At 46.5% G+C, this 14452-nt stretch overlaps 1 protein-coding gene across 12 annotated transcripts in view; it reads left to right on the top strand.

The window, feature by feature from the left end:
• The window catches only part of cadps2 (Ca++-dependent secretion activator 2), a 182570-nt gene that overhangs the window by 118274 nt on the left and 49844 nt on the right, over positions 1–14452 (top strand). For all 12 annotated transcript variants that reach the window (XM_030426028.1, XM_030426032.1, XM_030426030.1 and 9 more), the window contains exons 13-14: positions 783–970; positions 11599–11700. In XM_030426028.1, the coding sequence (XP_030281888.1) occupies positions 783–970; positions 11599–11700 (290 nt within the window). The remainder of the gene's footprint in view (positions 1–782; positions 971–11598; positions 11701–14452) is intronic.

A 14452-nucleotide genomic window follows, 5' to 3' on the forward strand; every position in this document is an offset into this window, starting at 1 on the left:
CTTTTAAAACACAGAGTTGGTGTCTTTGCCGTCTCTTTCAAACAGCCGATAATCTGAGCAGGTCGATAATCTCTGACAGAAACAATCTGCTCTGAATAAAACAGTTTCTCAGCAGCTCGTCTTCTCTCCAGAGTCGTGTGTGTGTGTGTGTGTGTGTGTGTGTGTCAGCGCGACGGAGGTGCTAATTTGTTAATGTTCCTTCCGTGAGGAATCTTAATTAGCGTTGTAAGTTTCATGCCTAATTTAGTGATTACGTGCAGGCTGAATGGACTAATGAACATCTCAGGATGTTCCAGTCGTTCCACACCTTCAGTTTCTTTTTCTTTTCTTTTGTTTTTTCTTTTTTTTTTCCCACTCACAGAATTAATAGTTTAAAGGTTAACCTTTACACTTCTCTGCTTAATTGTGTTAAAGTATCGAGGATATTTATTGAGTTTGTGGAGCCAAAAGGTGAGCGCTGTTGGTTCAAGTGTAAACGTCTCCCGTGGTAACGGGAAGCTGTGAGGGAGGGAGGAGTCCTGTTATCTGTCAGGATGTGTTCAGCCATCAGTGGAGACCAGTGAGGCCTCATTTATTCACATTTATTCACATTTATTTACTGATTTACACAATTTACTCTTGAACTTCATCATTTCCTGCGGTTTGCTTCTTGTTGAGCATGAAAAACTTTTCTTTAAAGGCCGAATAGAAATCAAAAAGATCGCTCTTAAATGACAGACGAGGGAAAACTGTATTTTGCGGGCCGGATCCAAACATCTCTCATGTGTGTTTTTTGTCTCCAGGGTTGGTTCAGTCCCGGTCAGGTGTTCGTCCTGGACGAGTACTGCGCTCGATACGGCGTCCGAGGCTGCCACCGTCACCTGAGCTACCTGAAGGATCTGATGGATTATTCAGAGAACAACGTGCTGGTCGACCCCACGCTGCTGCACTACAGCTACGCCTTCTGCGCCTCGCACGTCCACGGAAACAGGTACAACACTGCAAACATCACGTGTCCCCGGCCTTCCTTAGGTTCGCCATGAGGACTTGAAACTGTCGTACCTTAAAACAACTTCAGTATGAGATGAATGATGAATAAAAGGCTGCAGTCAGACGGCGAGCTGGACTTTGTTGTTAGAAATGAAATAAGGCACTTCAGAGAGAATGTCAAAGACCATCAGAGGGTCTTCTGGCCTCCTGCAGCGTCTGCAGTGACAACCTCATCCTTCATGTGGGCATCGCCAAAAAGGTTTTGAGTGTTCTCTCAGTTCTCTAATCACAGTAAACCAAACTGCCACTGATAATCTGCTGCATTACACTGTAGAGTAACAGAGTAACGAGACCGTTTCTGTGACGTACTTGAATATGTTGAGTTACTTTGTGGGAGTGCTGCTGCGAGCAGACTGTGATTTGAACTTTACGTTGTTCTGTATTCTTCACTGAGCACAGACGCTCTTTTTCAGCCACACACAGTCTGAATCCAAATGTCTGAACCTCCACACACTTTACAGACGTCGTTTGTGGCACACAATCATGAAGTCTGGACTGTTGAGCGCTCTCCAAAGACACGTTACTGCGAGTCGGAGCAAAGACTTTCAGAGAGTCGACTCTCTGTGTGCAGACACACAAAGTAGTTCCAAAGACGAGAATGAACGTCCACCCTTAAAGGCTTAAAGCACATGTGATTCTTTACATTTGTTTTATTTGTTCAGATGCAAATACTCAGAGGTGGGTCACAAGATCTCAGCGTTGCGTTCAAGGCACCAACTGGAAATTCAGTCACATCCAGAGGTGACAGTGAACACGTCAGACACGCCATATTTTATTCTTTTACATGACACTCAAGAAAAACAAATTACTGTGTTAGTCCGACTATGATGGGATCTTTAAGATGCATGTATACACCTTAGTCTGACTAAAATCTGACCGGATCGGATTTCTCATAGTCGGATTAAAACACCCAGATTATTAGATTGATAGTCACATTAACTCCTGCATGTATACGTTCCATCGGATCGGATCGGATTTTGCGTTCTGTGCAGGGGCGAGATTTCTTTCCCGGGGCCGTGAGCCGAAGAAGGACTGCGACGTCTTTCCTCCAAAATACGCTGCAAGAAAGAGCGCCATTGTGCACCTAGTTTGTATAATTATCATGTACACAATATACGAAGTGTACAAAGATGTAGCTTCGTCTCGCTCTTCGTACGCCATCTTTCTAGAATATAGAGGCAGTTTGTTGTTGCTGGTGATGTAAAGAGGTCAGCAGGAGGTGTTTCTGTTTCCACTAGTTGAAAATGTGCAGTGCCACCTATCGTACCGGGGTCTGACATGCTCCGGACAATAATCTGATTTTCTCGCCGGCATGTATACTCGGACAGTTGCAGTTGTCTGATTGAGTAGCAGAGTTGAACTATGGCTGTAATCTGACTAAGCTGTGCATGTGAACACACTGATTAACGGCCAAAAGAAAAAGTCTGCACACCGAAGAACGAGCTGAGACAAAACGCTCCCTCTTGTGTCGCCTCACGTCTCTTTTATCCCGCCCAAGAAGCTGCACTTGAACACACCGCAAAGACTACAGCTGGAGGCCAATAAGCTCGTTTGTTAAAAACATTGTTATCGTGCAGTTGTTGAGTGCGCACTGGAGAGAATATGTCTGATTAAACATCCTCTGCTCCTGCTGGAGAACACCGATCCTTCCGACGGCCGTTCCGTCTGACGGCCGTTCCAGGGTTTTGTCTTCTAAACATCAACAAATGTCGGGGGGGTTTTGGCGTCTCCTGAAACGACGGTTGCTCCGGTTGTTTCCTGGGAGGACGGTCCTTTCAGGGCAGCCTGGCTCTGGTCACCTTCAGGCCTCCGCTGATGGCCAGTAAACTATATGAGCAGCCGCAGTGTCTTTTAGCCACTTGTTGGCATCAGCGTCGCTCCAGCAGTTCAGTTCTCCACTTCACTCCCGGCAGCCCCCTCGCTTGACTCCCCGGCTGGTAATTACTGATATCTGTGCTTTCTCTCTTTGTCGACTCATTTAGTCAATTAGAAAGTGTAATGATTAGCTTCTCCAGTAAATCGGCAGATATAAATTGGGCGGTTGGGGGCTGGGGAGGGGTACTAGAATTGGCTTTTTGTCAGTTGGAGCTCTAATTTGAATAATTGATGCCCATTCAGGGCTCCTGGAGCTGCCTGAGTGGGTGTGGATGGGAAAAAAAGAGGTTTTTGGATGGCTGGCAGGCTCGGAGGTGGAAAAAAAACAAACTTAATTACAGAACTCAAGTTTTCCCTGGAGGGCTGCTCGAAGAGACGGAAAACTACGTCAGGAGGCAGAGAGGACAAAGAGAGACGCTACAGAATGATCAACAGAAGAGTACTTGACTAATACTTCAAGGCGATATATTGAGAGTGTCAGACTGTGCTTTTCTCAAGAAAACTCTCCTCGGTTCTGACGGAGAGAAACCTTGATTGAAGATGTAAATGTTTTTCTGATACGTGAAAGCCTCCCACGGCTGATGCCAGATTTTCAAGGTTCGCTGGCGACTTTTAACCCCCAGTGGGCTGAGATCCCTTTAGATTGTTGTCATTGTCAACTTCTATGTATATTTCTTTTATTCACAAGTTCAAAAAACTACATTCTCTTTATGTGCTCAAAGATTTCCATTACTTTGATTTTTTTTTCTTCTCTTTTTTTTTGAAAATCCCTCCGATTTCTGACTTCTGCTCGACACATTTTCATCTCCTTCTATGTTTTATCAGCGATGGCTTGTTCTCCGGCGCTGAGGTTAGGCCTTTTATTTCTTTGCGTAATGTCAAGAGTGAAAACAGTTTTTAAAACGAAACACTTATGTGTTCCTCCAACGTCCACTGGTTGATCTAGTGTCACGCTCCCGAGTGTTTCCAAACAGAAAGTCCTTCAGCAGTGGAACATTTTATTGTTTAGAGTCGTTTCACCAACATTTATCACGTTTTACAGCAGAATTTCTCTCTTTACCTTTCGGGACTTAATGATTTTGCACTGCACATCTTTTTGTATCTGAATTTATCTGTATAGTGAATACAAGCCAAAGGTCCACACATTCTTTACTCCAGTAAAGTAATAGATTACAGGCTCTGACGTGTACTCAGAGTATCAGAGTAAAAAGTCTCCCTCTGAAGGACATTTGTGCTCAAAGCTAACTGAAGCTCACGTCATGTTAATAGAATTCAAAGACTATTAAAGTTAAAGGTAGAATCAGTAGGATTTGTCCCAGCTGTTCCTGAACGCACCACAAAGACAGTTGATTGTTGAGTCTCATTCCCAGGACGTCAAATAGACACATGTTGGGTTGGTAAAGCGTCCCGAGCAGCAACAAAGAGAGAAAATCAGAAACTCTCTGCAGATACGAGACACTAACACGCCTTTTCTCCACATTCCAGTCTCCCTCTCTGTATGTTTACGCCTTCTTACGGCTTTTAAAATCAGTCTTGTGATGTCGTGAAGGCGGCGTGATGACCTCAAATGCATCAAACTAAAGTAACGAGCCTGTTTGGTAAATGTGAGGAGGAGAAAGTTTAGTAGTAGAAAAAAACTTGAAGCGCTCGAGAGCTTCAAGTTTAATCTGAAGCTGAAGTTAAAGACGCGTCGGCCGTCGTCATGGTAATCCAGAAAATGGAGGAGCAGCTTGTTCTCTTGTCAGCCAGTCGAGTCCAGTCTAATAAATGTACATATGTGTGAAGAAAACTCAGTTTGGAGTCTCATGAGAGCGAGAGAGGGAAGAAACGTACATCATTCCATCAGAAGCTTTCGCCTTCTCGCTCAGCTCCCTCTTCACCCCGATGATCCGCTACAACCAATCCGCCCGTCGATCTCACGCTCCGTATCTCGCTCGTGAACAAGAGCGCAGATACTTCAGCTCCTCGAGTTGAGGCAGCAGCTCAAAGGGAAAACTAACAGTCTCCTCCTTCAGATCCTGTCCATGAAAAATGCAACGGAGACACTTTGGAGATCGGAGCCTGATTGTTGAAGCCGATTCACTCAGCGTGGTTTGTGACACTTTTTATTCAGATATGTAAAATCTCCAAGCTGCAGCTTCAGTCTCTGTGTCAGCCTGTCATGCTGCTTTGTAAGAACAAGTCTGTTAAATCTATCTGGGCTCATCAGGAGACGTCTGAAATGATCAGTGTGGATGTGGCTGTTGAGGTCGTTGTGATTTCTGGACTTGACGGAGTGGCTACACCTGCGCAGGTGACGGAGCGCTGACACTTTGATGTGTCTTGCGCTGGCCTGTGTGGGTCTGATGAGATGGGTGTGTTTGAACTGGGATGGGGGTTAAAGGAGCATTACCAGCGCCGGAGGGGGCGGGGAGGTGTTGGGTCCACTCGCCTCCTTCTCACCTGTCACGTCCGATCTCGTCCTCGCCGAGCCGTCTCCGCCACACTGACGCGGGATGTGACAGGAGCTTTTACCTCCCCCAACCCTTCACACAACAACCTCCCGTCTCCACAGAGGTGACACACATGATCACCTGCCACTCAGTTTAATCTCCTTTCCACACCTCTTAAGGTGAAGTGGCGTCCACCCCCAGTACGCCGCCACGCCGCTCGCAGACCTCCACTCGTGACGACTCCTGTCAGCTGACATCAGAAGGAGCAGCCGGAGGGTTTGGAGGATCCCGCGGGCGGATACGATACTTATCGTTTACACTTGAGCCACACGGAGTGTAAACACACAAACCTGAGTCCACAGACCTCCTCCTCCCCTCCGCGGGCCCGCCCCCCCTCCGCGGCCCCGGAGCGGCGCTGACAGCAGCCTCGCCTCCAACGCGCTCGCTTCATTTAGCAGCAACAATGTGTCTGAACCCCGACAAGCTGTCGCATCGCTCCCCAACTCGGCCGTGTGAGTCCAAGCATGAACACACATCTGACTGGGTTTAATGGCACCGAACGCCTCGCTGTGTCCTGTTCTACACACTCCGGCTTCCACACAGTTTGTTCCTCATCCGATTTTTGTTCTCTGCTGTAATTCGATTGGGAGGAAGTGGAAGGTGTGAGTGACATTTAAGGGAGCGTCACATCCTCCTGATGAGCTCTTTGTGGCGATCCGAGGGAAATATTTCAGCTTCCAGCACACTGAAGTGACTGAAGCACTTCCATGTTGTGTTATTTCTTCTTTCTCGTAGGAATGCAGCACAAAGTGCTGGAATGGTGCATTGTTGTGCAACTTAATCGATTGGAAAACAGGAAACGAAGAGGAGAACAACTGAATCATCTGAACAGAATTCCTCCACTTTGTCAGCACAGAGAAGAATCCTGAGTTAATAAAAAGAAAATCAATCTGTTTTTCAGCGTTTGCTGCTTCTTTTCTTCTTCTTGTATCATTTAAAAAAACTGTTTGTGTTTGTTTTTAACTGCTTTTTGGACAAAACATGACATTTGAAGGTGTCACTTTGGAAGTGATGACAGATTTTTCACAGTCATTTTATTAAAGCTCGTTATTTAATTTTCTTGAAGCGTGTCAAGACAGAGTCAACCCGCCGAGATATCTTACAGGAAAAACAAAAAGACGCAGTAATTGAAAGTTATTTGCGCCAAAAATAGTAAAAGCTGAGCTCCACCTCTCGCACGCTGAGTGTAACAAGTAACACGAGAGCTGCAAAACTGATCAGTCAGTTTTATTTTCTGCCACCTCGCTGCACATGAAACCAAAACTCTTTGTTTGAGGAAGATGAACAACTGGGATTACAGGACAGCTGGCGTGAGCTGTGAGGGGCTCGCAGCCTCGGGCCATCCGTCCCTCCACCTCCACCTCCACCTCCATCCAGCCAGCCATTGGCGTCCTCACGTCTTCATTCGTCGTCCCAGAGCGCCGAGAGTCCGGTCGGGCGCTCCGACATGAAAGCGGGCTTTTCTTCTTCACACACACACACACACACACACACACACACACTCCTCCCAACAACTCCACTCTCTGTTCCCTCAGGATTAACTGGTGCTTGTTAAATAGGGGTTGTGGGAAGTGGTGGGGGTGTGATGGTGGGTGGGGGTGTGATGGTGGTGGTGGTGGTGGTGGGTGTGGTAATGAATTGAACAACAGGGTTTAGAAGTTGTGCTAACAAGTGCTGTTGTGCGGAGAAAGCTGCCTCTCATTACAGGACAAACGGAGCAGAGTGGAGCTGAAGAGCCGCGCCGATGTCTCGCACAATACACGACCACTTCCTGTTGTCACGCTGCACCTCGTCCACGCACCTCCACCCTGCACGCACCTCCACCCTGCACGCATCTCCACCCTGCACACATCTCCACCCTGCACACATCTCCACCCTGCACCACCTCCACCCTGCCACACACCACCCTGCACCACCTCCACCCTGCACCACCTCCACCCTGCACACATCTCCACCCTGCACGCACCTCCACCCTGCACACATCTCCACCCTGCACACACCTCCACCCTGCACCACCCTGCACCACCTCAACCCTGCACCACCTCCACCCTGCACACACCTCCACCCTGCACCACCTCCACCCTGCACACATCTCCACCCTGCACACACCTCCACCCTGCACCACCTCCACCCTGCACACATCTCCACCCTGCACACACCTCCACCCTGCACCACCCTGCACCACCTCAACCCTGCACCACCTCCACCCTGCACACACCTCCACCCTGCACCACCTCCACCCTGCACACATCTCCACCCTGCCACCACCTCCACCCTGCACCACCTCCACCCTGCACACCTCCACCCTGCACACCTCCACCCTGCACCACCTCCACCCTGCACACATCTCCACCCTGCATCACCTCCACCCTGCACCACCTCCACCCTGCACACACCTCCACCCTGCAACCACCCTCCACCCTGCACACATCTCCACCCTGCACGCACCTCCACCCTGCACCCACCTCCACCCTGCACCATCTCCACCCTGCACACACCTCCACCCTGCACCACCACCTCACCCTGCACCACCTCCCTGCACCACCTCACCCTGCCTCCACCCTGCACACATCTCACCCTGCATCACCTCCACCCTGCACACCTCCACCCTGCACACCCCCCACCCCCTGCACCACCTCCACCCTGCAGGCACCTCCACCCTGCACACCTCCACCCTGCACACACCTCCACCCTGCACCACCTCCACCCTCCACCCTGCAGACACCTCCACCCTGCACCACCTCCACCCTGCACCACCTCCACCCTCCACCCTGCACACACCTCCACCCTGCACCACCTCCACCCTGCACCACCTCCACCCTCCACCCTGCACACATCTCCACCCTGCACCACCTCCACCCTGCACCACCTCCACCCTCCACCCTGCACCACCTCCACCCTGCACACATCTCCACCCTGCACCACCTCCACCCTGCACCACCTCCACCCTCCACCCTGCACCACCTCCACCCTGCACGCACTGCAGACACACCCTGGAACATCCAAAAAAAACATTTAATATTGTTCAATTATAGTTTTTTTTTTTGTTATTTTATGAAACTTGACTCTTCTTTAATTGTATTTTCTGTATTTTTAAATAGATATGTTTATTATATCTTTAGATAACGTGACATGACTCTCGATTATCTGTCATTTTAATTTAACATATTTTATATATTTAGATTTTCATATATTTAGATTATTTTTTATTTAATGACACTTGCTGTCAAGAGATTTCACATATTTATCTTACATTTTTTAAATTTGATGCAATTATTTAATACTGTATCTTACGTTATGTTTACTTACATTATGTTATTTTATTATAGTATTTTAGGATTTTATGTTCAGATTCTCTAACAGGGATTTTTTTTTTTTTTTGTATTTTCTTTCTTTTTATTTATTTATTTATTTATTGAATGATAACCAGGCTGCATCATTGATGAGTTAATCTGTCTTATATATTCTCCGTGTTGTTTGCTGTCAAACTGAAGTTTTTCTCTCAGTGATTTCTGGTTAAATAACATTTTTAATTATTACAATATTTATAATTCACATTAATAATCACTCACTGTTCGCTACCCTCGTCTCTCCTGGCTCAGACTCTCCTCGGCTTCTCTTTTCTCATCATGTTTTTTTTTTTTTTTTTTTCGTTATTTATTTATCTTCAGTTTTTTGACATGGGAGAGTCAGGAACACGCCGCGAGGAGCTCGGCGCAGTCGTTGGTACTCGAGGCGCGGCGGTCAGGGGCTGAACCAGCGAAGGCTTTTATAAGAACAACTCATTAACAGACAACCTCCTCGCTTCTTCCCTCCAGCGACCGCAAGTGCCGTTTGGAGAGGGTTCTTTTCTCTTTCAGCTGCACAGAGAAAGCCCAGAAAGTCAAGGCTGGTCGCTCTGGGTACTGATTGCATTTTTTCCTCTTTTTTACCAGAGTGCCTATTCAGACGAAGGCAAGAAGGGAATGAAAGCTTTACAAACATTAATGAAGCGCTCAACTAACAGTTTTTTCTTTGTGGACTCTCCTCCTGCTGGCCGGGATGAGTTGTGGAGGAGGAAGAGGAGCCCGAGCAGCTCTCTGTTTGATTGGTTGACTCTGAGGTCAGCGTGGAGGGTTTGGCTGCTTTATCACTCAGTTTGGTGAAAACACGCCAGTCAAACTTGTCAGAAAGAAAATCCAAAGACAGAAACACAGGCTCAACATGTTGTTTCATTTAAGTTGTTTTATTGTTGTTTTTTTTACTTGTTTTTGATGCTTTCATGTGAAAAACAAAAGAAGGATGGCTGCACCGACGTCTCCTGCACTCCTGGATGTTCCGGACCTTTAACTCACCGTCAGAAAAGTTCTGCTGTTCTCAGCGACGACGTCTTCTTAAGAGTTTGATGTTTGATAGTTCAAAATTCTCAGAGTGGAAAACAAGTTTTATTCTCCTGAATCGAGGTCAATAAACAACAAACCAGACCTTTGTTTGAAACAAGCTTGTATTGATTGTATGAAATGTATTTGTTATTATATTTCTATCTCATTGTCGTTCCTTTCTTTTACTTTTCAGTTTTTTGAAACCGCCGTTAAGCTACTTTCTGCAAACGTTTCACACTAAACCGACCACAGACGAGTTTTTTTACTTTGATGTATCGTCATAAATGTCAATCACACAATGTAATGTGAGTGACATCTAGTTCCACTGTGACCATCTCTACGTACGAGCTGGTTAGACGTCAGCCGTAGTCTTCATGGTGCCTTCAAGTGCAGCTTTTAGAGACGCGGGCGTTAGTTTTCCTTTATTAAATCCATTAGTTCTCCGGTGTCAGTTTGGTGTATCTGTGTTTAGAGTGCTTCCCTTTAAACCTCACTTTCTCTGTGCTGTTTTGTCTGCCAAAATCTCCAGAGAAGACCCGAGGCTGCCCGGCGATCCGGTCCGGCTGGCGGCCTGGCACCGTTTGTATCTGCTTTTAATGTTAACTGTGCCGATCCGGTCGTCAGTGTGGGAGCTGGTTTTGGAGCCGCTCTCCACATTCTGTTGACCTCCCGCTGCAGGCGAGGACACCAGAGCCAGAAATCCAGCCGTCATTCACACACTCCTCAGTTATTGATTTATTTATTTTTTGATTGATGTGTAAAAGCCGTTTAATCAACTCAACAGAGAGAGAGAGAGACGAGTGGAAGGGTTGGACTTCATGTGATTTTGTGTAATTAGATGTAATGAATGTGTATTTAGCAGCGCGTGGAGCTGAACTGCAGCCTGGACTCACCGCTCTGTCTGCATTCAAGCTGTTGTTGTACTTTTTAGGTGTTGCATTAAAGACAGTCGATAAAAACGTCTTTGATTTAGTAAATAAAGCTTTTAGTCTCGCTCAGAAACGAGCAGAGAAAGAAGAAGATGTTTCCTGCCGGCTGCGTCTGCCTGGATATATTCCTCATCTGTGTCCTGGTTTACTTCCTGGTTCCTCTACTTCTTCTATTTCATCACAGCAATGTGTGATCTGTGACAAAACTTTGATTTGCATAACCTCGTTTATTTTCTCTGAGCCGTTCATGGAAACAGGCCTGACTGTTTATTCTTGCAGCATTTCAACAGTTCTCTTCTAATCCGCTCGACATTTTGAAGGAAACACGACGTCTATCAGCTGCATTAACGTTTAATGTTTAATATGAAAAACTAAATAATAATGTATTTGTTGGATACATAACTTTACACTTCATGCTTTTTGTTACACAGTCACTACATTTATACGATGTTAGAAGTCCATTAAACATGTTAGTCCGACTGAAATCAGCCTAAATCGCTTCTTAACGTGTTCGGTTTGTGGCGTAAACAGTCCGGCAGCAGCCAGCTGAAACGGTGCATATCACCAGCTGACGTGGTGGAGTCGGACATTCTTCTGTCAATAAATCGATTCTCCTCTGGTGCTTTTATTTAATGGCAGCGAGTCCATTTAAACGGCCTAATTGAGTTGTGACAGCAGCTCGTTTGTCACTGACAGTCGTCTCAACGAGCAGGAGAAAAACTCAAAGGAGGGAACAAGTTATAAAGTGTCCCTGAGCCCGTGTAGTAACATCCTCAGATTAGGAAATGGTTCTGGTTGATTGATGTGTTACAGCGTTTCAGTGTTGTTTGGACCTCCAGCTTCTGATCTGTGGTCCAGACGTGAAGATGAGCATCAGCTGACTGAGCCTGTGTCTGCTCTTTGTCTCCTCAGGCCTGATGGGATGGGGACGGTGAGCGTGGAGGAGAAGGAGAACTTTGAGGCCATCAGGAGTCGTCTGATGGCTCTGCTGGAGAACCAGATCACACATTTCAGGTATGAACATCTCATCGCTTCACTACAAAGATCTGGTGAAAGCCAGTGGGTTTCACTTCTGTACGATGTGGGAATTCAAACACATTCATCACTATATTAGTTTTGGTTTTGTATCTGACGTCTGGTTGAGCTGATCTTTAGAATAATCTCCCTCCAGAGACACTGAGCGTGTTTATGTGCAACAGTTTCATCATCGTCGTGTTTTGATCAGGTCACATGTAAACGGATAAAAACATCTGATCCAGTTGTCTCATTATTTTCAGAGGCATCATCATCATCTCCAGTTGCGCAGTAGTTAGTCAGTAAAACAAAAGTGCCACAAAGCCAAATGTTGTGATGAGATGACGTGTCAGCGTCTGACAGCGTCTTATTATTCATGTTATATTTGGTGATGATGGATGAAGCTGGGGAAGGATGAGGGGTCGAACTGGACCAGAACTGTACCAGCTTCTAGATTAAATACAGAGGAACTTAAGACGCTCACTGCCCAGTTCATCCATCCAACCATCCAACCAGAGCAGCTGAAGAAACGCGGCCACACGCGAAGAAGAATGACGTGTTTGATTCTGTGTTGTTCTTCACTTAATGTAGAAAAGAGAGCGAATGTGTTTTGTTGTTTTGTGTCTTTTTCTTGTCTTTTATTTTGTCATCAGCTTCCCTTTAAATGCAGATTGCCTGAATCGACTTTGACGGACAGCATGTTTTTGCTCAACGTGACGTGATTTGTAGAAAAGAAAAAAAACCTATAAAAACCAGCGGTATGCTCCTTTAACTCCATCATAATAAACCCGGGGCACTCTGGGTATTTTTACCCCATCCAGCAGCACACAACAGGTGCAGGACGTGCGTCGGCGGCGGCTGATGAGACCTCCCTGCATCTGCGTGCTGCTATTCAGCGCCGCCGCCACCGCCGTGTGAACACATTGTGAGCCCGGTGTGAAAGCGACAGCCTCGAGACCTTGAGCAACACTCGTCTGAATGGACCTGCGCCATTAACTGTCCCCGAGCCCGGCTCTTTAGACCCTTCACGCCTGAGAGGGGCCCTCCATCTGGCCCCAGAGTGGAGAGGAGGGGCCGGTCGGGGCCGAGGAGGGGGGTCGACCAGCGGGAGTCATTACTGACTCACCTCGACAAGAGGCTAATGCTGGGAAACAATGGCCGGGACAATGCCGGGATTATGCTAATGTCCCCCGGACAAGAGCAGGATTTCCACAGTTTGGTTTAGATTAAAGCTGAGCTCAGCCACTAAACATTCATTTAAGGTTATAAATGTTAACTTAAGCTGCTCTTCTTTACCGCCTTTAATGATTATTACTGCGTCTTACACAGGAAGGAGATTATCTGAAGACGAGCTCGTCGCCGTGGATCTGTTGTTTGTCGTTTACCAGCGAGTCTCTCCACAACTAGATTTAGACGGAGGGGGACGTGTTTGTTTATTTTGGTGTCCTGATCAAAAACTCTTAATGCCAAATATATATACACCACATGGCCACAAGTATGTGGACGCAGGAACAGCCTCCACTCGGCGTTTCTTCTCTGGTTTCATGTTGAACCTGCTGCAGAGATTTGATCCCATTCAGACACGTCGGGCTCCTGGTCGCTGGTCCGGTTCATACTGAAGGTGTTGGATGAGGTTGAGGTCAGAACTCTGTGCAGGCCGGTTAAGATAAGCAACCATCTGAAGTCCACACATGGTTTCCTCCAGTAGAGGAACTGATTAAACTCCTTTACTCCAGTAAAGTAATAGATTACAGGCTCTGACATGTACTCAGAGTATCAGAGTGAAAAGTCTCCCTCTGAAGGACATTTGTGGTCAAAGCTAACTGAAGCTCACGTCATATCAATAGAATTCAAAGACTATTAAAGTTAAAGGTAGAATCAGTAGGATTTGTCCCAGCTGTTCCTGAACGCACCACAAAGACAGTTGATTGTTGAGTCTCATTCCCAGGACGTCAAATAGACACATGTTGGGTTGGTAAAGCGTCCCGAGCAGCAACAAAGAGAGAAAACCAGAAACTCTCTGCAGATACGAGACACTAACACGCCTTTTCTCCACATTCCAGTCTCCCTCTCTGTCTGTTTACGCCTTCTTACGTCTGAAATCAGGCGGCGTGCGACGACCTCAAATGCATCAAACTAAAGAAACGAGCCTGTTCTGAAAATGTGAGGAGGAGAAAGTTCAGATATTTGTCTTTTAGATGTAGAGAGGAGTCAAAAGATACCAGAAACATCTACTTATATCCAGTAACTAAGTATTTCTACTTCATTACTTCCCGCCTCTGCTCTGTTCACAAACTCCTCGGCTCCTCTGAACGTGATCCAGGCAGCAAATCAGGATTTTCTGCAATTAAGTAAACAGAAGAGTTTGAGAGAATTTCACTGAAATGTCTCTGAAACCGGGCCGAGGTCCGTTCAGTCAGACCCAGATCCAGCTGTGACCCACACCACTGTCGGCCTGAAAGGATTATTAATAATTCTGTGTCTAAAATAAAATGTAAAAAGAGGCTGCAGTCAAATTTGCAGCTGAAAAAAACCCCCAGTTACTTAAATAATACGTCACAAGTCAAGGTAAAGTTGGGAGTGTGTTGGTGAGTCTACACACAAACACAGTCGGTATTTTTACTGAATGACCACTTAACTTAATAATTTAACATTTTTCACTGATTGGAAGGAGTTCCTGTGCTGCAGATGTCACCGGCGGCTGAATGAACACATTATATTCACCTAAAACTAAATGAAACCGATCCGACTC

This window comes from Sparus aurata, chromosome 8 (genome assembly GCF_900880675.1).
Source record: "Sparus aurata chromosome 8, fSpaAur1.1, whole genome shotgun sequence".
Classification (NCBI taxonomy): Eukaryota; Metazoa; Chordata; class Actinopteri; order Spariformes; family Sparidae; genus Sparus; species Sparus aurata.